Source organism: Aquarana catesbeiana, linkage group LG09 (assembly GCF_042186555.1).
Source record: "Aquarana catesbeiana isolate 2022-GZ linkage group LG09, ASM4218655v1, whole genome shotgun sequence".
Taxonomy (NCBI): domain Eukaryota; kingdom Metazoa; phylum Chordata; class Amphibia; order Anura; family Ranidae; genus Aquarana; species Aquarana catesbeiana.
In genome coordinates this window covers 68,136,974-68,163,498 of record NC_133332.1, presented here as the reverse complement: position 1 = coordinate 68,163,498, position 26,525 = coordinate 68,136,974, and the positions used below count along the sequence as shown (strand labels likewise).

General features: G+C 41.4%; 1 protein-coding gene across 1 annotated transcript in view; it reads right to left on the bottom strand.

The window, feature by feature from the left end:
• Nucleotides 1–1,242: 1,242 nt before the first annotated feature.
• Nucleotides 1,243–26,525, bottom strand: part of LOC141107765 (sprouty-related, EVH1 domain-containing protein 2-like) — a 64,445-nt gene continuing 39,162 nt past the window's right edge. Inside the window, exons 2-6 of the mRNA XM_073598704.1 lie at nucleotides 15,009–15,180; nucleotides 10,471–10,639; nucleotides 9,591–9,670; nucleotides 6,078–6,239; nucleotides 1,243–4,863 (exon numbers count right to left, since the gene is read on the bottom strand). Of these exons, the coding sequence (XP_073454805.1) occupies nucleotides 4,186–4,863; nucleotides 6,078–6,239; nucleotides 9,591–9,670; nucleotides 10,471–10,639; nucleotides 15,009–15,180 (1,261 nt within the window). The 3' untranslated portion in view covers nucleotides 1,243–4,185. The remainder of the gene's footprint in view (nucleotides 4,864–6,077; nucleotides 6,240–9,590; nucleotides 9,671–10,470; nucleotides 10,640–15,008; nucleotides 15,181–26,525) is intronic.

The window sequence follows — 26,525 nt, the reverse complement described above, 5'->3', positions numbered from 1 at the left end:
TATGTAAAACCTTTATCCAAAAAATAAATAAATAAATACTGTTGCTATGTCGGCTTAAAAAGTGTTAGCTGGAGTTTGTCTTCAATTTGTTAGTGTATGTAAATTTGCTAGTCTATCTACTACACCTGATCCCCCAGATTAACAATGTTGCTGTCCAAAAGGTGTCCCTGTTGCTCCTTCCTCCAAAGTGGAGGCACTCTAATACAGGACGTGGTTACTGGCCAGATCACCAGGTGAAAACAGAGGGAAGAAAACCTAAAAAAAAGAAAACAAATGCAGCCAACACATTGAAGGATTGGTAAATTGCAATATATTACATTTTTGGTTTTGGGTTTTGATGGACTTAAAATAGCACATATTAGACTGTACAGGCCAAATATCCTTTTTGTATATTTATAATTGGCTAAAACCCTAAACTGTACTGATGAATTTACTGATAGCAAGACAAGCACTGACTGGGAAGGCAGTACATTAAAATGCTGTAATTGGCTGCCATATGTAAACTGCACAATCATGCTATTTGCATTGTGCTACTTAGTAAAGAACAGTCTGTTAAATTCACAAAACTCATACAGAACAAACTCATGAATTGGTACTCAATTTAACAAATCATTTAGGTCTCAGGTATAAACTCAGTCATTTTAATACTTTATCAATTATTACCATTGTCTCTGGCATAAAAAGTCATAGAACTCTCCCATCCTTCATTGTCTGTCACATCAAGTGCATGATTTTTTTAATTTTTAAACAGCTATAATAAAGTAACACATTTTGGATCCTTTCTTTTTATTATAAAAATTCCATTTGGCTTCCTCTGTATAGCTGTTTTAGTTCAACATTTTTATCCTTGAAACGTGTTCTTAACCAGTCACTGGCATAAATGCAAATGTAAAAGAATACAGAGGACACCAAAGAACAGAACTGGGTTACAAGGGCACCAATGGGAATTAATGGGCGTATGGGTGGTTCTGTCCAATAGGACTTAGCCAAGGATTGTCTGACCATCATCCGGCCAACCATAAACTGAGATTTTCTTTACACTGTGATGTTTTGAAATCTTCAGATCCAACCATATTCACTTTTCTAGTTATAGAGGCTCTAAGTGCATGAAATCTAATGTTTAACTCCATTCTTGGCCATCTGTTAGACCCCATTGCGGTACCTGCAAGCTTCTGGAAAACATTATGTATAACATGGGAGTTCAATTTCACAAAAGATAACTTTTAAAAGGCTCGAATCACCTACTGTTTAGCTTTACCTTTAATTTAAAGTGCAGATCCAACTGACAAGATTTTGTAAGTTGTATGGGGAAATCATTGATTTTGCAAATAGCATTGAAAGTGGCCCTTCTGTGAAACACAAATACATTTTAACTGTAAATCGGCATTGCTCCCCTAACTTTGTAAAGTACATAAGTGCACATTTGTGTAAAACTTTACTTGTTTTATGTTCTGCAATAAAACATCTGGCACTTTGCTGTTTGAGACCTGGCAAGGCACTGTGCCAAGCTGATAACATGGTTTAGATGGGATTGCTGGTCATGTGATATGTGATGTCAGCAAATTCCATCCTAACCAGCCCAGATATCCTCAGAGGCAGTGAGGGGAAGATAAAACTGGGAAGTAATCTCTCTCTCTAAAGGCAAGTATGGCAGCTTCAGAATGCACGCAGAGAGAAAGCAGGCCATTTGTGCACTGGACAGTGACACTAGTAAATCTGGTACATGATAATATTAAGCAGAAATGCTATTTTAGTAACAGCTAGTGTTTTTATGTGGTCGTAGTGTAAGGTCCTCTTGTTGTTTTCATAAATGAAAGGGAGGATCTGACTGGTTGCCATGAGCAATATAGTTCTTCATTCAAGTAAGGCCCAATGGTCTCAATTACTTCATGACAAGATCTCTGGAATTGAGTTTCAACGTTTGCAAGATTCCATGAAGGGCAAAGATAGATACTCTTGCTACAGGTGTTCCCTTAAGATTTAAAAAGCTCTGTCACTTAAAAAAAAATATGCCTGCAGGTACAGCCATCAAGCACCTTTTATTGCTGCCTATATGTCCAAATGCTGGGCATTCTGCACTTTCAGGTAGCGACAGAGTTTTACCACAACCACCCCTTCAAAAACACACACATTTTTGTTGTCCAGAGAAGCAGCCCATCATAGTGATGGGTTCAATAAGATCATATAGGGGTGACAGAAGCAACCGAGCTTTGACTCTACATGGAAATTAGAATAGCCTCGCATTTAGGCATTGAGGGAGCAATAAAAGCTGTTACAGGTATGCCAGCATTAAAAAAAGTCCAACTAAAATACTAGGGTGGAGTAATCTTATAAGTTATTACTTTGATGTCTAAATCAGATTGCTTTCAAGACATTCCTAGAGTCATAGTACTGTCTGTTTTCTGACTTCAAATTGACTGTTACTAGTTGAAATATCCAAACATAGTTCAGCTGCAATCATTGTAGATTTAGTTTCCCAGGCTCTGAGATGTCTATCAACTATACTAATTCATTATGAAGCTCTGTACCTCAACAGGGTTTTTTTTTAATAATATAGGGGCTTATTTAATAAGGACAAAAGTACTGAGCAAAGTGCAATAACCTATAGCGACCAATCAGAATTGATCATTCTCCAATCTGACCACTGTAAACTGAAATCTCATTGGTTGCTGTGAGCAAATATCCCTTGTACATCATTGCTGACCTCTGCACTGCCATATAACATTTCTCAAGTGGTGAAAACAGCAGTGATGTACAATATCCTATGGCAATTAATCAGACATTTAGGTTCTAACTACTTAGTGTAGCAAAGCTAATGAAAAGATTATTTCTGATTGGATGCTTGGGCTTCTGTATACTGCTCTTTGGCCTTATTAAATAAGGCCAAAGTGTCATGAATTGTAATATGATGGGGTGAGACTGATTAAACTATAATAAATAAAGTTGGGAATAAAAAAAGTATTAATCTGACATTATAACTATTTTACATTAATTACATAACATAGTACTGAAATAAATTATACCCTTTCAATGGCAAAATATATCATTTTGGCCTAGTTCTGAATGTTAACCATACCTTTGTCCCGATTTGAGTACAATTTTTTTGAGGTTTAGGAAAAATAGGTGTGGTATGCCCAAATATAGGTATCTTGGGCAAAATGGATGGAGCTGGGGGCAAATCGGGCTGATCTTCAAGTGCTTTGATTTTGTAGAACCATTGTTAGGTATATATTAACCAAGAAATTACAACATAAAAGTATTACAACAATCAAGTAGTAGGTAAAATAAATATATCAGCCAAATGAATTCCTCTTAGAGACAATGGAAACCAACAAAGCCTCAAACTTCCTTCTAAGATGCAGCTTCCTGGAATTTGGGGCTGATTCATTAAAACTGGAGCAAAAGCAGAGCTGCTGTCCATAGCAAGCAGTAACATTTTATCTTTCAAATGAGCAATGGGACCTTATTGTTAAAACTTTAGCAGAGAATAATTGAGCTGTTTTCCACAGTTTTTCTATTTTTTTCCTACTTGGCACAAATTATTACTTCTGGATTGAGTTAGGAAGTGTTTAAACTAATTTTATATTTTTTATTGGGGTCTGTTTTTCCACTAGGGGGGATTTCCCCTCACTTCTTAAAGTTTTTTTACTAGGACATGAAGTAAGGGGGATTTCCTCAATCAGGCCAGCTTGAAAGACCTGAAAATTTCCAGTGTTTTGTCTGTAGTTAGGTTTTAATCTGACAGGTGAAACCGAATTGGTTGCTGTAGCCAACGTTTCCTCTTTTCATAACTCAGCCCAAGTGTATTGTATTGGCCTCTGCGGTCATCATCTCCAATTTTACTCCAGTTTTCCTAAATTAGTCCCAGTGAGTTCCAAACTGACCTTATCTCATTTTGGTCTTCTTTGGAATCTAAACCCCGACCTGTAATAAATAACAGACTGGTATATTGTTAGGCTGAATTGTAATTGCTGTAACTACCGTTTAACAGAATTCTTTCCTGCCTCTATTTGGTAGGTCATTGCCTTTGCAGCCTGTCTGAATAAAACACAAATCTCCGGCCAGACGCAAGACCTGCTCACTCACAAACATGGTGGCAGATCTCACCATATACATAGTTGCTGGCTCTCAGGAGGTTAGAGACAGAACATTAAATTTTCCTCCTTGCACCCTGTTCTCCTCCCCTCACCGCACTGCCTTATGCTTACCCCCACAGCAGCCACAGTGTTCCCCGCACCAGTGGCATGCCCGTAGTGGGATGTAGCAGCACATGCAGGGGACCACGAGGGACAAGGCTACCAGGGCAGCCCAGCGTATGCAAAAGTGGGGGTGCCCTGGGTCGCAGGAGCAGGGGTCCGAATACTCGCCTTCTGAGTCTGACATGCAGTGGTACAGTAAGCTCTCAGCACACCACATGCAGGAAAGCTGGTAGACACAACGCCCTATGGGGTCTGGAGCGTCCTGGCACTGCCCTCTACCATTCTCTTCGCTGCTGAACACGTCCCTGCAATACACGCAGCGGGCAGTGGCTGTGTCCTCCTCTCCTGCCATGTGAGAGTGTTCTTTAGACTTAGGAGATGGAGTGCCATGAATCCTACAGGAAGGAGAGGCTCTAGGGTCCTTCAAAGGCCCCTCACTTTCCGCTGTCGTTGTGCCCACCACTGCTGGAAAATGCCTATCCTTGGCTTTGCTCCCGCTGGCTTTTTGGAAGTGGACGCGCAGGTCAGACTTGGGCTGCTCAGGCCGCTGAAGAGCCGCACGTCTGTAATCTTCGTACCCCTTCGACACCCACAGGTCTTTGCAAGGGTTGATGCTCTCCAGCTCTTCCTCGTCATGGAACGACAGGCGCTGCAGAGGCTGTGACTGTGAAAGATTGGAAATGTTATAATGTGACACTATATAACGTGAAAAAAAAAATCGTACTTAAAGTAAACCTTTCCATTCCCAGGAAATACAACCTTTTTTTAACCTTAAAGTGTAAGTTCACCTTTTCAGAAAAAAATAAAAGTGCGTCCTGGAAGCGCTACAGAATGAAGAGGGAAAAGAGTGGGGATTTCAGATCCCTGGACAGCTGTAGTGGCTGTGTGAGCATTGACAGTTCATCATCCACGGAGGTACTGTAAGTACAGTGGGGACCAGGGGGTTGGGAAGGGTGTAGGGGTCAATTTTGTGAAACGGTGAACTAACCCTTTAAAGAGATAAAGTACTGGTCCAGTAATGGTAAAATGTTTATAAAGTACACTCCTGACCACTTTATACTCAACTCTCCAGCGTTTTCCCATTGTTCCTTCTTCTGTGGTAGGCACTGAAAAATACTTGGTACTTCCGGGTATGAGGGAACATATGACCTCTTCCCATGATGCAATGCTTGAGCCTCATGTGACATGATTGCACCCTCTGAGCTCTGACAACAGCTGGCACCTGATATTTTGGCAGTGGCTATAATGCAGGTTATGGTATTGTGGCAGTGCTGTAGAGGTGAGTATCAAGTGGTTGAGGGGTAGGCTTTACACAGACACTGTAAATGGGCAAAGTAACAGTGTCTCTTTAATATTGGCCTAATTATGTGTACTGTATCACGCCTAATATCAATTAACCATCTGCATGTGGTTATGCAGCCTTATGCACTTCTAGCAAACTTTGCATAAAAAACAGGGATTCTTGGTTTGTTATATTGCAATACATGTTCAAGCTGCTCAGCTGTATCAAAATGATCCTCTCTAGCCAGTCCCTACTATACCAGTAAAATGCCAAATACCTATATGTACATAGTATACTTTGGTAGACAGAGCAAATTTACAAACACAGGATAAGACCCTACACTACCTTATCTAAAATATGAAAAACATATGGTTCTGCTTTAAAATGTCAGTTAATGTCATGACATGGTGGGGGAAGCTTCCCTGCTGTCGGAATATAATAGTTTAGCAGGAGGGATTCCCATATCAACATCAAACATGTGGATGGGCGAGATTATTTATTTTCTTTTGTTCAATCTGCAGGTTGAATAAAAGAAAATGAATTATGTATGGCTTGCTTAAGTCTGCACTGGCATAACAATCTGCGCAGAGACATACCTGTGTTGTGGGACTAACTGATGGACCAGAGGTAAAACCGAACTCTTCAGAAACAGGCGATCTCACATAGCAGCTGGAAGAGGACTCGCTAGTGACAATGGTGATATGTTTTGGTAACATTTCCTTCCGGCTGTTAGAAGATGATTCACTGTCTGTATGGAGCTGGTAAAGTGGAGGTCAAGAAACAAGAGGTAAATATATCAGTAGAGGACAGAAGAGTAGTGACATTGAGCTATATTTCATAGATTTGACTGTGATTTATTGAAAATGTGATGTGTTAGAACCTGTCAGGTTATTTTTTCCTTTGATGTCTGTATCCTGTTGAGGAGATTTAACTTCATTTACTATTCTGAAGACACAACAGTGAGAGAAAATCTCCTCAAAGTGAGGGAAAATCCCCTCTAAGACAGATTCAACCACCACAGGTATCATTGCTAAAGGGTTTCCCCTGACCTCCTCTGTTCCAGTGACAACCATACCATTTTGGGCTTCCAAGATGTGAGAAGATAAGAGTCACAGTTCAGTATACACTTGTGTCAGTATTTTATTCTGTTGTCAGCAAAACTACTGTATATGATGTCTTTACTCAAAATACTCCCCACTCCACTCTTTAACACGCTGCACCATGAGAGCTTGCTCACAAGGATAAGGTAAGGTATGTACCATGGTGGTGAAACATATTAAGAAATTGTGTTTTTCTTGGGTGGAGACATCATGTATTCAGTAGTTTTGCTGAAAACAGAATAAAATACTAGGACGAGCGTATTGGAGTATAGAGTGCGACTCTTATATTCTTCCATCTTGGAATGTTGAGCGGAGACAGGTTACAGGAGCCGAAACCTGGATTGTTAGGAGGTGATAGCAGGTAGGGGTCTGGAGCAGTGCAGTGGATTTGGTAATGTTTTTACTAATGTGGGCTTACCATTACTTTCTGTTCCACTGAAAATAGTTTTTGGGACAAACAGAGAGAGTGAATCTCTCCAGAAGGGATACAGTGATGAATGCTGATGGGGTCTAAGGCTTCCCCACTCTATTCAAAACTAACAAAAATGTATTAACTTAGTACTTGTGAATTATATAAGGAACCTTATTTTCTATTGCTCTTGCATAGATGTATTTGTTTGGGCGGTAAAACTAGAGTGGACATGTTATTAAAATTTCCACTTCACATGAATCAACAACATGAATGTCATCACTTCCAAATCTTATTTTAAATAGCACCTCTTTTTTGCAATAAATAAAGATGCTGCTCCATCATGAGATCTACATCTTTGGCAGCCTAGATCATGTGGTCTCTGGTTAACAGGAGCATTGTGATGCTTCACATCATTGGAGACTCTGTAGAGTCTATTGCCTTTGATAAGAGATGGCAGCAGATGAGGTTCTATCATACTACTCTACTAAAAAAAAAAAACATTTTTTATTTTGACCTGCTGTTGGAGAGTGTATCTCACTTTCTATGTAGGGAACTACTGTCCCCATTAAGTAAGTAGTAAGTAAGGAAAAATCCCACTAATGGAGCCCCAGATATGAGTAAAACCTGACAGGGGTCCTGAACCTTGCTCACTCTATTTAAAACTAAAAAAAAAAAAAAAAAAGTTTTTTGTACTGTAACATACATTTCTTGGAGTTTATTGAGGGACACAGGATTCTTCAGACACAATTGGGTTATAAAAAACAGTGACCAACCCAGTATAACCCTTTCCATTCACAGTATGCCTCAGTTTTGTAGAAAAGTAATGCCAAAGTAAGATCACAGACAAAGAGAGGTGAAACCTATGTCCCTCGATGAATTCTAAGAAATGGATTTTACAGGAAGTACAAAAATCCACATTTCTTTCTCATGTATTGAGGGATCCAAGATTCAAAGACAACTGACACACCCAAAAGCAGTCCAATTGAAGGGTGGGCAACGAAAACACTAACAGGCCCATAACAACAAAAACAGAACTAGAGGCTGCCTGAATGACCTTATGCCCAAAGCTTGCATCAGATAAGGCATGAACACCTAATAAAACTTGGACAACTTGGGGCTGAAGACCTGGTGGCAGCCTTCCAAATCTGAGAAACAGCTGCATAACCTGTTGCCTGCAAAACTCATTTGTGAGGCAGCAAAAGGGCAGGCATATATGCGTCACTGGGCGGCCAATGTTTCTGTGCTGAGAGTTCGTTGGCTAACCAACACAGTACACTGAGGTATGGAAAGGGCCCCCAATGCAGAGCCCAGTGCCCTAAGACACATTCCAGGCTACCCAACAATTGTCCAGTCCAGCAGTGTCTAAGTATAGCCTGCAAAGCTAGTGGTTAGAATACACAATCAGCATAGCTGTGTAGAGAGACAATGTGTAGGGAAATGTTGACTGAAGAAAAAAAACAATTGGGAAAAAATTAAAAATGGCTATGGCTATGGCTATTAAAAACGGCTAAATGTTTTCATTAATAAAAAGACACCCATCCTCTTAGGACAATAGCAAATAAACTGAGGCTTGCTGGGACTGGGAGGAGTTATACAGGGCTGGTCACTAATTTTTTTTTTTTTGCCACTGTCCTAGTCCACTTGTAGGTATGAGTATAACACAAGTAATTAAGTTAACTGCTGGCACTACAACCCAATTGCAGATATAATAAGGGCAAGAGCACTCTTCACTCACTGTGCCTGACAAGAGGTCTCCAGTCTGCACACAAAAGTCCTCCAAGGTTAGGTAAAGTCGGCAACAAAGTGAGTATTAATAAAATCAATCTTTATTCAATCCAAAGGAGTGCATACTTTCTAAATTCCCTGGTGGGTTGAAACATGTCAGTTGGCTCCATTTTGGAACGCATGTACTCCTTTGAATTGAATAAAGATTGATTTTATTAATACTCGCCTTGTTGCCGACTTCACCTTACCTATGAGTATAACCCAGTTGTCTCTGAATCTGGTGTCCTTCAATGAATGAATAAGAAAAAAAAAAAACGTTTTGCCTGGCTTTAATTCATATCCATTCAGGTCAGAAGCTGGACTATATAAATGATGGTAAATTTAAAAGAGATTATACAGTCAATTATAACAAATGTAGTCAGCTTTTTTTGAAAAATAAGTTCTATGCCAAATGGGTATCCTGCTTTGCTAATTATCTAAAGGAATAACATTTTTGACTTGATGCAAACACTGACTTAAAGTGGAACTTTATTGGTATTCTGCCTGATGGTTTCTGCACAGAACTGGACTAGGAAGCCATGAACACACATTCCAATTTCCAGCTCTAGATCTATGGTGGTACTGTCGGTGGAGGGATCTGTTTCTCAACAGTATCAGCATAGTTCTGGTGGTGATATCATTGCAAGGGTTGCTTTTTTTGGTATGTAGTGTACCTTTAAGCATCTTTTATTCAATAGCTGGGATAACGTGGATATGTAAATGTTCCCTGAGACACAAAACCAGGCACCGTGGTTGAGGGTGGCTGTCAATGTTATTATTTGGCAATAGAAACTAGTTTTATTAATCTTTATGGTACTTTCTTATATACTTACTGGCATGACATCCTCCAAAGCTTGCGCTTCTTCCCGAGAGGTAGAGGATGATGATGAGGATGTTGAATGTGACAGAGAGCCTATGGTGAGAGAAGATAGATTTATCACAAGTTGACTTTTGGATGTGAATTGACAGATAAGCTAGGCCCAGTTTGAGGCCTGTATAGATGTCCTCTGGTCCTTGGATGGCCCCCTTCAAGACACTACTCATATTCACATCTGCTGCCAGGTAGATCTATTAGGTAATGTTTCAGCCCCCTCTTTATGGTAAGGCAATTCTGATCTGCTTTCAATACAAAATCCCTTAATTATATTCGGAATATATTTCCCATGTTTCCCTTCCAGCCTGTTTGAACTGCATTTTCTGAGTACCTTCTGGCAGGATTAAAGCCTCTTGTCCCTCAATTTATGCTATGCTACCTTCCTGCACCAAGTGCAAGAAACTGGAGTGGGGGTATATAATGATTTCATAGAAATAATAATCACAATAAATGGATTTAGTGTGTTATTTAAGATATCCGTCACCCCTTTGTACAGAATAAAAAATGTAGGCATCCCTGTTGTGCAAAATTTCAGCAGCTATCAGCAACCATCTAAAGTGTAGGGCAGCCTGGTGCAGAAAATTGGGTGGGTAAATATTAGAAGTGCTGTAGAAGTAGGCAGTACCTTATATCTATTTTAAGGGTCCTTTTTTACATCTAAATGAAGAATACCTTTATCATATTTGTTTCACTAAATATTGTTTAACACCTAGATGTCAGCTCTTGTGTATCTATTTTACCCTGACTGCATGGCACCAACATTGATGGGACCATTGTGAATATAATAAAGTCATATGGACTGAGGTTCTTTTAAATTTTTCCTTGACTTTATAACCAACCTTCTACGAGTTCCTCCATGGCAGCTTGCACACTCCTCTCAAATGTTACAGCATCCGCCGGACTCTGAAAGGTCAGCCCAAACTTGTTCTCCTCGACTTTCCAATGATGGAAGATGGGGTTGGCTTTATTGTACACTAGGCCCTTCTTCAGAACACACTCGAGGATAGTCTGGAAAAAAGGAAACATGGACAAAAACTAAGTTCACACTCACTTTTCTACATTTATTCTCTAGACCAAACTTCCTGAACAAAGGGACAATTAGTTGTCCTGCATACTTTAGGGTGCCGGACTGTAGACTGTGGGAGTAAAAAAATTCCCCTGCATCAATGTGGGAGTTTCAGGCTTGGTGGTAACACATTACATACCATAGCACCTGTGGTGAACAGGAGGAGGAATAGTGCCCCATCATTGGTATTAGTGGGTGGAATAGTGCTATATCATTGGTGTCAGGGGGAGGCATAGGGGTTGATTTACTAAAACTGGAGAGTGCAAAATCTGGTGCAGCTGTGCATGGTAGCCAATAAGCTTCTAACTTCAGGTTGTTCAATTTAGCGTTGACAAAAAAAAAAAAAAAAAAATCTGGAAGATGATTGGTTTCTATGCAGAGCTGCACCAGATTCTTCACTCTCCAGTTTTAGTGAACCAGCCCCATAGTGTTTCAGATCAGTGGGAGGAATAGTGCCCCAGGGGCGTTTTGTCTTAGGAGATGTCATCAAGAGGCTTGTAGGGACCAGCAAACCAAGTGCTATGGGAGCACCTGTGTGCATGTGCTCCCAAGCCTGGCTCTGCACATCCATACAAACACACACACACACACACACACACACAGCGTCAGTAAGCCACGTCACTACTCCCTCCTCACAGAAATTTGAAAACATTTGAAGAAATCTCTCAGTGTCTTCTGTAAAACCAGGAAGTGTGAGAAGCGGTGTTGCAGCTGAGATAGAACTCGAACTGTGACAGGAGTCATGTAAAGCCCCATACACATAGGCGAAATGTCAGCAGACAGTTTCCCTGTACAAAAAATACCAGCCGAAATTCTGCCCATGTGTATGTCGGACGTGCATGCTGAAAAACCAGTAGCCGACAGACTCCTGATCAGCGCTCTTAGCCAATGGCAGAGAATGCTGCTGGGAGGGTTTTGGCAGGGGCTGGGGCGCCCCCCTGTCAGAACCAGTGGCATATCATCCGTGTGTGCAGGGTGTTCACTGCACACGGGCCCCCGAGACGGGGGGGGCCCACTGTGACCCACACTGCACACATGGATGATTGTTCCTTGATCGGGATGATGATCGGTGTGGCGGGGGGACAGTTGCAAGCACCGATTTCCCTGCATGGCTTTTCAGACAGCAGCCTCTCCTCCTCTCCTTCTGCAGCTGTCAGCTGAAATGCCATACAGGGAGATCGGTGCTTGCAACTGTCCCTCTGCCACACCAATCATCCCCCCAATGTCCACCGTGTCGTTCTGCTCTAGCCCTGTGTTCTTCACACCCCTGTCCTCTTCCTCAGACCGTTGTGTCCTCCTCCTTCTCCTCCAGCCACCCCTCTCTGGCCCCCTGTCCTCCTCCTCCTCTGCCCCCCTCGTTCCCCTGCAGTCGGCTCCCTCCTCTCCTTTCCCGGCTGCTGTTGGGAATGTCAGGATTGAGAGTGGAGGAAGGGGTTGGTAAATATGTAATTTACCGGCTCCTTCCTTTTTCGAATTGGACATAGAGAACGATCACTACCGAACGCTCTCTATGTCCTGTAATGACTGAGCAGAGTAACCTGTGTGTTATTCTGCTTCAGTTTATGAATGAACAGGAACCGCTGTATTCTGTCCATTCATCTTCAATGCTGAGAAAGGGAAAGGGGATACTGTGACCTGACATGTCACCAAAGTGCCCGAACTGATATAAAAAAAATAAAAAATCCAATAAACATTACAAAAAAAATTGTAAAGAAATGCTAAAAAATTTCAATGGGTAAAGAAAAGGTAAAAAAATAATATCAAACACTGTCCACAGTCCCAACCCCCTCCCCCAAAAAAGCATTGTGAAAAAAAAATGAAAAACAAATTAACTTGTAAAAAAAACCCAAAAACATAAAAATGAAAAAATTACTGACACCATCCACTGCTCTACTAACACTGTCCACTGCCCTACTGACACAGTCCAATGTCCCATAACCCCCCCCCCCCCCCCCCTCCCACCCCCTTCCCCAGAAGCAGTGTGAAAATATATATAAAAAAAGATTTAAACATTTTTTTAAAAAATTGTAAAAAATAATAGATAATAAAATAATAAAAACAAAAACTGCTGAGACCGTCCACTGCCCTACTGCCACTGGTACCCCCCCCCCCCCCCACACACACACACACAATCATTGTGAAAAAATACATTTTAAAGAATAATAAAAATAAAACAAATCTGACACTGTCCATTGTTCTACTGACACCATCCAGTGGCCTCCAAAAAAACATTGAAAAAAATAAATAAATTGTAAAAAAAAAAAAAAAAAAAAAAAAAAAAAAATTAAAGAACTACTGACACTGTCCACTGTCCTACTGACACCATTCTGCACATACTATCCACCGCCGTATACTCCAAACTCCTCTCCTGCACATAATACCCACCTCCATACACTGAATACTCCTCTCCTGCACATACTACCAACCTCCATACACTCAGCACTCCTCTACTGCACATACTACCCACCGCTATATACTCCGCACTCCTCTCCTACACATAATACCGACCTCCATACTCTTCATGTTCATCTTCTGCACATACTACCCACCTCCATACACTCTACGCTCCTCTCCTGCACATACTACCCATCACTATACACTCCACACTCCTCTTCTGCACATACTACCCACCACCATACACTCTGCACTCCTCTCTTACACATACTACCCACCTCCATTCAATCCGCACTCCTCTCCTGCACATACTACCCACCGCCATACACTCCACACCCCTCTCCTGCACATACTACCCACCACCATACACTCTGCACTCCTCTCTTACACATACTACCCACCTCCATTCAATCCGCACTCCTCTCCTGCACATACTACCCACCGCCATACACTCCACACCCCTCTCCTGCACATACTACCCACCACCTTACACTCTGCACTGTACATTCCCTATTTAACATTACCACATTCTGTGTTATTTAAGTAATCTCAGACTCTATTAAACTATACCACTTTAAGCCACGCCCAATATTTCACACAATTTAAGCCACGCCCAATGCATTTTATTTCATCGATGCCTGGGGCCCACTTTTTATCTTGCACATGGGCCCACCCATTTCATGATAGGCCCCTGGTCAGAACACAACAGTTCAGCGGGAAAGACAGCTGGACTAATCTCACATGGTTAGTACAGCGGCCCTCAACTGGAGCTGTCAGGTTTTTTGCACAAAAAAAAAAACTCTGTAGTGTGTACCAGGCTTCAGTGTTTGGGGATGGAGAAGGGGAGGGGTAGGAAAGATAGTAAGGAGTTTTGTTACCTTAATGCAGAGAATGTATTAACATAAAAAAAATAAATACTTTAGAAACACTTTTTTTATTTCTTTGCTTGTTAAGAATTTTGAGAAAAATTTACAAATAACAAATAAAAAAAAAGAATAGAAAATTATAAAAGCCACCAAATTGGCACCAAAAAACACAGTCATGCAAGACCAGAAAATCCCAACAAAAACCCACCCTCTCCCACTCCTCAACCTTACTCTGTTCAATACTCTTCCATCATTCCAGGAAAAGTCACATACCCTATATGGGAAGATAATTGTTTGTGACCAATAAACCAGGGTGGAAACCTACAAGACCCGTAATAGGACACATGCCAACAATGTCAAACATCATCGAATGAATAAAGACAAGAACGCAATGAGTATCCCAGTCCCAGGAATATACATAACCTCACATTCAAGGCAAAGATTCAGATGGATAGTAATGTTCAACCTGATCATCCTACAGTAATAATGGGGCTTACTCATTAGTACTAACCATAGATGTACAGTTACCCCAAACCTTTTTCATCAGGGATAACCCTGATTCAAATACGTGGCCTTATAGAATGGTAAAGCAGAGTTCACCAGTCCTTTCCAGAACTGCAGGATTAGGGGTATGGGTTTTTCTCCAATGAAGTACAATTGCTTTACGAGCATAGAATAAAAGTACTCTCAGCAGGGTTCTATGTGCCACCATGATGGCCAGTCCCTCCACAAGGCCCAAAAGGCAGACCAGGATGGACAAGGTGACAAGAAGAGTCGTAACCTTCCAAATAAGTTGAGTGACACCCATCCAAAATTGTTGAACTAAAAATGAATGCCAGAAGATCAATGAAAAATGAGCTGGGTTAAAGCAAGAGACTGATAAATATCAGTTAATTTAGCAACCATAAAGTAAATTCGGTGAACTTTAGAACCACCTTAAACCAGCTGTTGAAGGTGCTTACAAAACTAAGGGTTTAATATCACATTAAGGCTAAAGTTGCATAAATAACATGTTTAACAGCCATTCATTGTATATAATGAGTATACGTACAGCCTGGTCTCGCAGCCTTTCCCCTCGGATAAGGTAGTCTCGTTGGTGAGAGGTGTCTGGTCGCCGAACCTTGCAGATCATTACATGGCTGAGACCTCCTCCTCCCATTGGCACCCAGCCCCCACTAGAGTCGTCTCTGGACATCACGACTGCTCGAACTCTCACGATGTAACTACAACAGCAAAGAAAAAAAGACAAAAATTAATAGAGGGGCAGTTCTTCTCTCAATAACTTTGTTAGACTTTTTTATAATAGAAGGGTTAGACATAGCTAAAGGTGCAGCTATTTTGTAGTTTTCGATAATGTATAGATTGGATAACCCTTTTACTACCTGAACCATTTTTGGGTTTTCTTCACACCTATGTTTTAGAAAACATTTTATGCCTGAAGATTACTTAAAACACCCAAACAGTATATCGTTTCTAAAAGCAGCAACCCTGAAAAATAAAATTGTGGAGAATAATGGTCCTAGAATTATTACTCTCATTCTGGGGTGCACGGCGATGTGTAACGAATATCACAATCAACAGTTTCGTATCTAGGTGTCTGCAACCTTTGTGTTTTGCGTATGCATTTGGGGCTGTGGGGGTAAAACCTTTTTTGTGACTGGCTTTTAAGTGCTTGGTTGTAACTATGTGCTGGGGTTGGGCAGAATCAATCAGGCAGATCTGACAGTCGACTTGTCATATTTACACACATTGTTTTTACCCCCCCCCCACACACACACACACACACACACACACACACTGCTGCTGACATATCTATGCTACCTGGGTGTTGCAAACCATTAAAGCCCCATACACACTTGCCAATGGGGCTACCCCTGATTACATGCAAGAACCCCAATTAGATAAAGGAAGCAATCAATAGGAGTCACCAAATCAAGTATCCCCCTCTTAAAGCTTTCTCCTCCATACCTGTGACAACTGTAACATTTTGGATTTGCCATTACTGTCCACTGTCAGTGGTCACCGGGAAAAACAGGGAATTTGAATATCCACAGCGAGAACACAGACAAGTTCTAAACCATTGGTGCCCAACCTTCATCATATGGGGGTCCACAAGTGCAGCACTCAACATCACCAAAGAGCTGCACATAAAATTCAGTGAATATTCATTATCGGAGCCAGGAGACACACAACAAGGTATAGTCAAAGACTATGAGCATGATACAAGAGATGGTCAGAGATTAGACATAATACAGGATGGTCAGAAACTGCAGAAGTGCTCCAGGTGACTGTCAGAGTCTGCAAACATACTATAGAAGTTGTTGGAGACTGTGGACATGCAGACATGCTTCAGAAGACATATTACACATAAGGCTGTCTAAAATCACTACTATAACAGACCAATTGGGAAATACGGAATACTATTTGCAGAGGCCCCAAGGACCACACAAAAAGTGCCAAAGTGACGCATATGGCCCCTGGGGTTCAGATTGGGCCCCAGGGTTCTAAACCTTCCTTATTCTATCAAAAACTAAAGAAAAATTTTGGCAAGTAAATATACTTTAAAGCAGCCTTTCTCAACCTTGTCAACACAAAGGAACCCTTAAAAAATCTTTCCGGTATCAGGGAACCCCTGGTAAAAATGATTATATCTACAACTCAGATATCAGTGGGAACTTATCTGAGAGGCAGACATTGCTCATTACTCAAGGAACCCCTAGCAAACTCTGGAGGAACCCTAGGGTTCCATGGAACCATGGTTGAGAAACCCTGCTTTAAAGGATAAGTTCTCTCTCAAACAAAGCAGCTGATTTATAACTGAGAATGGATCTATCCGCTCTCTGTTATACACAACAGTATCGCTTCTTACTGCAGCCTACATTTTGTGGCCCATTCATAAAGTGTAGGCTGCAGTATTAAGCCTGCAGTCCTCTCCTTAACAAAGCAGAGAGAGATCTGAGATTCAAAGATAGCCTGTGATGTGACTTTGACAAAACACAAGACTGTGCTCTCCTCCCAGCATTTTTTTTTCTTTACAACCCCATTAATTTTATATTGCTCACCTGCGACCAGCCGTGATCTGCCTAGATTGCATAGAGAAACACAAAGACTAAGTGATGTTCTTACTGGATCTAAAATAAGTTATGAAATAACAATGAAAAGTTTTAATTTAAAAATGCCATTTTATGATGAGAGGGCAAAGATGGAACCAGGGAAGGTAAAATAGATGCAGATTACACTTCAGCTTTAGTAGATGTCCCATGCCAGCCTCCCACTCTCCAGCTGGGTAAACATACAGGGAGTATACACTTGGGGCTCTATGTATAAAAAAAATTTGCTTTGTGAATGTCTCAGTATTTATACAAAAGTCACAAATTTTACCCATAATGTTTGTAATATGTGTAAAATGTCAGTTTCTATTTGCTGCATTTTACACGGAGACGAATGTAACAACCCTAACATTCAATTTTTACATTAAGAGTACAATCGTAGGTATAGAACATGTCTTACACATCGCCCCTGGGGCGTCAGTATATATGGCGAATACAAAACATATAAAAAGGTCACACGAGAGCATTGGACAAGCAACAGGATTCATTCTATAACATAGCAGACAAATAATAATGTGTTTCAAAAAAGGAACCCACCAAGGGTCCACGGTATTTAAAGAAAAATGTTTGCACAGAAACCAAATTATTCTCTCAGAAATTGAGGTACAGAGCTGTTACCAGTGTTGCTATCTTATCCATTACTTATTACCATTCAATCCAAAAACGACGGCCCAAATGGGCAGTTTGGAGCATATTACATATGCAGTACACAAAATTAGAAAACACAGAAAGGAAACAAACAAAAAGGAATTAGGACAAGAAAACCGACTAGAATTCCCCTACCCCACTCACTAACCAGAGCTTATGAAGATGGGGCTTGTACGTAGTGAACCCACTGATTTGAAACTCTCTCAAATGTGTTGTTTGTCCAGTAGTATACTGACCAATATTTTGTTTAACATAATCCAAGCGAGTTTACACTTCATAATAGATATATCTACAACCGGGGTCTTCCAGGCAGTCCCAATAGATATTTCAGCTGACAAGAACATGTAAAAAAATCACTGTTTGTGTGTGTTTGGCAATTTTATCTATAGGTTCATTTAGGAGAGCTACTGGTGCTTTTTTTAGGATAATAATCATTGTTACTGAGAAAATTACAGTGTGCACCCTCGTCCAGAAGTGCCTGACCTTGTTACAGGTCCACCAGGAATTGTACATCGAGCCCACCTGGCCACAACCTCCAAAGCACCTAGAGGAAGCTTCAGGGCACATTTTAAATAGTTTGGGACTAGGTACCATCAAGACGTGACCTTATAATTAACCTCTATTAACTGGTTGTTCAAAATGCCTTTATGGGTTCTGTAAGTCCAAGTATTCCAATCCCTCCCTGTGTTCTCATTGTCCAGATCTCTTTCCCAAGTCAGCCTATATGAAAGCTTGCAAGGTGTGCTAACAAACATATTTATATACAGTAGTGGCGATATTCCGCCTCTCTGGGTCATCTCTTATCCACCATTGAAACTGAAGAGGCTGTAGTCCAGGAGGGAACTTTGGGTTGTTAAAAAATGGGGCTACTAGTGTGTGATAGGGGAAATAATTGGCATGAGGAATCCCATAAATGCAGTGAATGTGATAAAGAGGGGTATAAGATGGCCGACAACTCTTAAAAGGTATCCACATCAAAAGGTCAATAGGGAGAGGTCCACAAGCTTGTGCTTCCAGTGAGATCCAGTTCTGTTGATAAGAAAAGGAGTACAATTGGTATAATTGGGTTAGTTGGGCTACACTATATTGTTTGCGAAAAATCCAGAACCCCTACACCACCAGAGTCCTTAAGTGTATAATGCATGCCAGATACAAACCCCAGATACATTTTAGTACTCGGGATTGAAATTTCTAGAGATCAGTTATAGGGATCGAACAAGCAAAATTAAAAAATAATATAAAACCTTAGACAATACCACCATTTTTAACATTGCAATTTGCCAAGCCAGGAAAGGGTCCTTGTTGATCACATCTCCACCTCCTTCAAAAGTTTGGCAATTAATGGAGGATAATTCGTACTATGTAAGGTGTTGACTTGAGAGATTTGTTTGATGCCCAAATAAGGTATAGAAAGCTGTTTCCAAGAAAAGGGATATTGAGCCCTGGAACTCCCATATCGATAATCTAAGGTAACATTAAGGACCTCTGACTTGTCTACGTTAACCTTAAGGCATGATAGATAGACCTGCCTCCATCTCATCTCTTTGGTTAGGACAAGCTGGCTTGACAACTCAAATTTTCCCCTTTTCCCTCCTGGCGGGCCAGCTTGAAAAGGGCAGTGGGACTTCGGAAACGTGTAGCAGCCCGCCCCCTCCTGTCTGTAACTGTTCCCATTCCAGTCAGTAGTGCGAGCGAGGGTTACAGACGCCGCCAGTCTTGCATCTCACAGCGGGTCCTTGCTTGTGCTTTGCAGCTGATCATCTGTCCATCCAGACTGCTGTGAGCTGTTTGTGCACCATCCATATTGGCCACGAGAGTAGGTTACAAGTTTCTCAAATGTAAGTGTGCCTTATAATAAAGTGTTGTTTTTATCATACACTAATCTGGCGCCCTGCTGTTCTTCCTTTGCATGTCTATGAGGGATTCCTCCCAGGTCTACTCACAAGTAACTGCCGTATTGTGTGCATCCATTTACTTAATCAGTTTCCTGTCTGCCATGAACTTAACAGACTGTTCCTATTTTCACTGTTTTCTAGAGTACTGATTGTTCTTGTATGCCATACAAGTCTCTACAATCATTATAACTTCAAAGCGACGCAGCAATTCCATTAAATTAGGAAGAGTGGTGTAAGGAGAGGTAACGAACAGAAGCAAATCATCAGCAATAAGAGCACATTTATGGTGCCTGCCCCCACTTTCAATAACTAATATGCGGTTGCTGCGAATCGCAATAGCCAAAGTTTCTAACACCATGATAGTTAAAAGTGGCGATAGCGAACACCCTTGCCTAGTGCCTGATGCAGTGTTAATAGGGTTCAATTTATAAGCTTTCATTAGAATTTGAGCCAAATAAATCGAGTACAAAGTCAGCAAAAAGGTGAAAAAATTAGGGCCAAAATTCAATTTAGACAATAAGTCTAAAGTAGGTAGGGCCACGACACTGTATCAAAGGCCTTATGTAGGTTAAATGAAAGGAGCATGCCCGTCCTTCACCCACCACCATCCAAGTTTCAGTAAGGAAATTAAATCTAATGCTCTCCTGGTTTAGTCTGCCTTCCTGTTTGGTATAAAGTCTACCTGTTCTATGCTTATATACTTTTCTAAACGATTAAATCTGGTCGCATATTTTTTAGTAAGCAATTTAAGATCACAATTGATTAGTGAAATCAGCCTATAACTAGATACAACGCTAGGGTCTTTGCTCAGTTTAGGCAACAAACAGATATAGGCTCTATTGGAATCTGCGTCTAATGGAGTCCCTTGCCTAATCACATTAAAATATTCCACCCAATGAGCGACCAGGTGCTGGGTAAATTGTTTATAATATAAAGCTGTGAAGCACTCAGGCCCAGGGGCCTTTGAGGATTTGAACTTCCGCCGATGAGATTGCCTTAACGATAATATCTCTCTGCCTCTGCTCCAATGACAAGCAAGGAAGGGATATTTGAGAAAAGGATTCTTCAAAATCTTGTTCCCTAGGAGGAGTTGTAGCCGAATATAGCAGTGAAAAATAAAAATAAAATTTCTTAAGTACTATCTGGGGGTTTTGGGTACAGGTCCCATCTGGTTTCCTGATCTTGAGGATTGCTACATTTTTCAAAAGAGGGTTAATCCTGAGACCCCTTTCACACTGAAGGCGTTTTTCAGGCGCTTTAACGCTAAGAATAGCGCCTCTAAAGCGCCTGAAAAAATCCTCATCTGCAATCCCAGTGTGAAAGCCAGAGTGCTTTCACACTGGGGTGCTGCGCTGGCAAGAAAAGTCCTGCAAGCAGCTTCTTTGAGGCGCTTTATGTATGTATACACCGCTCCTAAAGCGCCATTGATTTTAATGGTCGGGGCAGCTTTTAACCCTTTATTTGGCCGCTTGTGGGGGTTAAAAGCGCCCTGCTAGCGCCCGAAAAGCACCACAAAAATGACGGTAAAGCGCCACAAAAACGAGCGGCGCTTTACCACCGACACCCCCGTGTTGGCAGTGTGAAAGGGCTCTAAGAGAAAATAGCCTTACGATAAGAAGATTTAAAGAACATTTGACAAATAGAGAAAATATCACTATAGGCAAAGAACACTTGACGAGGAAAGGAATTAGGGGAGGCCTCTGCACTGTATACAAAGTGTATAGGGATTCCTGTGCTCTCTAGGGATAAGTTGTAGGTTTGTTTGTTGTTCACAAGCCATTGGCGAATGGCTGAACCTCCAGCTGCAGCAGAGGACGTGACAGCTTTCTGCTTGGGGCTCCTGGAGCCAGCACCCGCCAGCATACTAACAACCAGTAATCATCCCTGCCCCACACATTCAGCTGTCAGCCTGACAGCGTACGGGACTGTGTAAAAAAATTTAAAAAAAAGAAGAGCATGGGGTTCCCCCAAAAAATCATATAAGACCCTTGAGGTCTGGTTTGGATTTTAAGAGGGACCTCATGCAACTAAATAAATTAAAAAAGCATAGGTCTCCCCTTCAAAATCCGAGTATGCAGCCTGGCTGGCCAAGAAAGGAGGGATGAGTATACACCACTTCCTCCAGGATCATACCAGGCCAGGTGCTCTCAGTATTGGAGGGTACCTAGCCAAGGAACACCATGCCCTCGTGTTTATGAGGACAATGGCCTCTTTCCTACAACCCTGGCCTGGTAGTTGTGGAGGTTTGTGGGTAGGGGGCTTATCTGAATATGGCCCCAGATATCACCCTCTTACCCCACGTGAATGACTAAGGAGTGCATGGTACTGATACTCATTCACAAAAAATAATTGATATAATAAAATAAAAACACACTTTTTGACAAGTCCTTGATTAAAAAAAAAAAGTTCCACAATGTAAATCCCCCAGCAGATCCTGGTCAACCACAATGAATGATGTTCACTGAGCTGAGACACAATTCGCTCCCATCAACTGCTCACCTCAAATGACAGTCCTTGTCTCCACCATAACATGTAAACAAAGGGGCAGAGTCTCCTGGGTGACATCATTGACCAAATATGCATGCTATCTGAGGCCATTTGTTTTTAAAGGGGGCTTCCAGGATTCGTTAAGCCTTCGCCTGCAGATCCCCACTGCCACAGGGCCAGTTTTGTGGTGAAGAGGCTCTTGCCCTCATGAGGACAAGGTGCTTTACCAGTTAGGTGCCCCCCCCATCATGTTGAGGGCACATGGACAGGCCAGCAAGGCTGCATGCTCAGATAATGGCCTGGTATAGATTTTTTGGGGGGGTCCATGTTTTTCTTTTCTTATGAAGGTGCTGAAGCTCACCTCCCTCTTCCTGCCACCTGTGTACTCCTGTTCTTTATATTACATCACACATCCTACTGTATACACAGTATGGCATCTATTAGCATAGTGATGGGTCAATAGAAATGTGTGGGAGCTGAGAAGTAGCAGAAAACTGTGATACTACCTGGATGTGTCCAAACTAGCCATGCTGGTGCCTGTACGTTATACCTTGCAGCTGTTTTTTTTCTTCCTTGGCTTATACTAACGTAATGTACCAGTTTAGTCAGTTATAAAGATAAAACTAATTTCTTTTTCAGCCGAAACTTAGGCTTTAAATAAAAAAGTTTCTGTGTTAACACAAGGGTGCTTCTGAAAATAGGCAGGGTTTGGGTTAAGTTAGGTGGACTTCCTTTGTTGGGTGAAATAAAACCCGTATTACTAGGTTGACACAATACAGTCTGATCTCAGATTATGCTGTTTATACTAAGATATAATATAGAACATAATTGTGGTAACACTGCGCACAAGGATCAAAATAATAATAAATCACCTAAAAGCTTCTACTTCAAGAAATTTCATGCATTAAATAAACCAACAAAAAAAGCAGTGCTTCATTGTAGTAGGTGTCCATCAAATGTAATGAATAGAAGAAGAAAAAAATACAATAATAAAAGTTCATATAAAACCTCAAATTATCAAAATAAATTGTATGTGGAATTTGAAGAGCTCAATTTCTTCTTTAAAAATTAATTAGAATCACACTCACCTGAAAACATGACCTCCAAATTATCAGAAGGTCAAATAATGCATGTGGTGATATCTAGACTCCTAGAGATTCCTGTATATCTTCCAATTGGTCTGACCGCTGGATCAGTGTTTCTCCATTCCAGTCCTCAAGGTGCACCAACAGGTCATGTTTTCAGGATTTCCCTCAGATGAAACAGCAGTGGTAATTACTAAGGCAGTGAAACCGATCAAATCACCTGTGCAAAATAATGGGGAGCCTGAAAACATGACCTGTTGGTGCGCCTTGAGGACTGGGATTGAGAAAAACTGCACTAGATCCTCATGTCATAAGGATGGGTGGATGATTATTGTTGTGTTTGTTTTTGAAGGATGATTAATGTTAGGTGTTTTTTTGATGGATGATTATTGTTAGGTGTGTTTTTGACTGACTCATATCATAAGATACAGTATCTCACAAAAGTGAGTACACCTCTCACATTTTTGTAAATATCTTATTATATCTTTTCATGTGACAACACTGAAGAAATTACACTTTGCTAAAATGTAACAGTGTAAATTTGCTGTCCCCTCAAAATAACTCAACACACAGCCATTAATGTCTAAACCGCTGGCAACATAAGTGAGTACACCCCTAGGTGAAAATGTCCAAATTGGGCCCAAAATGTCAATATTTGTGTGGCCACCATTATTTTCCAGCACTGCCTTAACCCTCTTGGGCATGGAGTTCACCAGAGCTTCACAGAATGCCACTGCTCCATGAAGACATCACGGAGCTGGTGGATGCTAGAGACCTTGCACTCCTCCACCTTCTATTTGAGGATGCCCCACAGATGCTCACTAAGGTTTAGGTCTGGAGACATGCTTGGCCAGTCTATCACCTTTACCCTCAGCTTCTTTGGCAAGGCAGTGGTCATCTTGGAAGTATGTTTGGGGTAGTTATCATGTTGGAATACTGCCCTGCGGCCCAGTCTCCGAAGGGAGGGGATCATGCTCTGCTTCAGTATGTCACAGTACATGTTGGCATTCATGGTTCCCTCAATGAACTGTAGCTCCCCAGTGCCGGCAGCACTCATGCAGCCCCAGACCACGACACTTCCACCACCATGCTTGACTGTAGGAAAGACACACTTGTCTTTGTACTCCTCATCCAGTTGCCGCCACATATGCTTGACCCCATGTGAACCGAATAGGTTTATCTTGGTCTCATCAGACCACAGAACATGGTTCCAGTATTCCATGTCCTTAGTCTGCTTGTCTTCAGCAAACTGATTGCGGGCTTTCTTGTGCATCATCTTTAGAAGAGGCTTCCTTCTGGGACTACAGCCATGCAGACCAGTTTGATGCAGTGTGTGGCGTATGGTCTGAGCACTGACAGGCTGACCCTCCACCCCTTCAACCTCTGCAGAAATGCTGGCAGCACTCAAATGTCTATTTCCCAAAGACAACCTCTGTATATGACGCTGAGCACGTTCACTCAACTACTTTGGTCGACCATGCCAAGGCCTGTTCTGAGTGGAACCTGTCCTGTTAAACTGCTGTATGGTCTTGGCCACCGTGCTGCAGCTCAGTTTTAGGGTCTTGGGAATCTTCTTATAGCCTAGCCCATCTTTATGTAGAGCAAATTTACACTGTTATACAAGCTGTACACTCACTACTTTACATTGTAGCAAAGCGTCATTTCTTCAGTGTTGTCACATGAAAAGATATAATAAAATATTTACAAAAATATGAGGGGTGTACTGTATATCTGTTGTAATTCATGAAGTAGTAATAGATACCCAGAAAGAGAAAAAGCCAGCTTCCTATAGAGAAGTAATGTTTCAAAGAGATGCTGTAAACCCTCCCCCCCACCCCCCCAAAAAAGCTCACATTTTAAGAGTACATAAGCAGCACTATACTTGTATCAAAGTATACCACATGTATCAAGACCTTGCCACGTGTCAATCAGGCACATACTGTACATGGCTAACTGTGGAGATCCTTCTTTGACATTTTTTGATGGTGGTAGGTGAGAATTCATTACTTATTTCCCCCACATATCATTATCTATTTGGAGGGTAACCAGCAGCTATATCTTGATGCTTGTAAGAGTGTAATGCTACTTATGCACTTTTAAAATGTGAGCTGTTCTCCTTTGGTATCATGTCTTTTAATAAATGTTACTACAAGTATTCTATGGGAAGCATTTTTTTCTCTTTTTGGGTATTCATTCCAACTTCATAAGTTAAGACGAATATATCAGTCTTATGATTTAGGGATCTAACTTCTAAGACATATATAGTCAATTGGACCAATCAGAAGATATACTGAAAGTACCAGGAGCCTGGCTGTTGAGTCCTATGATGTTTTTGGATGGTAGTCAATAAGACTCTATTACCTACTCCCCCACATAACATTAGCCATTTTAAGGCTACTCAGTGGTTTTAGTTTGATGCTTGTGAGAGTACAGTGAAGCTTATTTTATTTTTTGGGGGTTTTATAGCCTTTTTTTTTTTTTTTTTAAACATTACTACTCTGTGTGTTATCGTTCCTCTTATTGGGTATCTGTTACAACTTCATGAATTAAGACGGATACATCAGTTTTATGATATGAGGATCTAACGGTTGGGACATATATAGTTGATTGGACCAACTGAAAGATGTACAGAAATCTCCAGGAATCTAGATCTCACCACATTTAACTTGGAGGTCATGCTATCTGGTGAGTGATTCTAATGAGGTGACGGCATAAATGCTGATTATTACTTAAAGAAGAAATTGACCACTTCTAACTTACACATACATGTAGCACCCTGTAGTTTAGGCACGGAGCTCCTCATAAATTTACTTACAAGGAGTAGTTATCCTGGTTGATTGATAGAGATCTATTGATTTCTCCCTAAGTTTGGCCTTGTTGCACTTTTCTCTTCTACCACTAGGTGGCCGGGTACTTGGTAGTACTAGACACGAGAAGGGTAACCCAAGGTCAAGTTATGGGTATGTGGGGTATCTCAGCCAAAGGGCAGGGGTTTTCTTGAATCCCTTGGCCTGCTGGTAGAACCTATATATTTGGGTGGAGTCAGGTGATCTATGTTCTGTGTCACCTGGACGGCTGTCTGGGTGGACGTGTGTCGCATGCCCCGGGCTGCTAGGCGGGAGATTGGGGATATCCTGGGGGCATCTGGCTGCTAGGCTTATGAAGGCCTATCCAGAAGTGAGAGAGCAGCGCAGGGTTGGGATTGCGGCTGGCAGTCCAACCAGAAGTGACGGTTCTGCCGGCTGGAGAACCTGTCAGTGGTCGGAGGTAGAATGGAATTTGACGCCACAAAGGGACCAACCACCTTATTACCAGGGACCACAGTGAGTAACTGAAGCAAGTA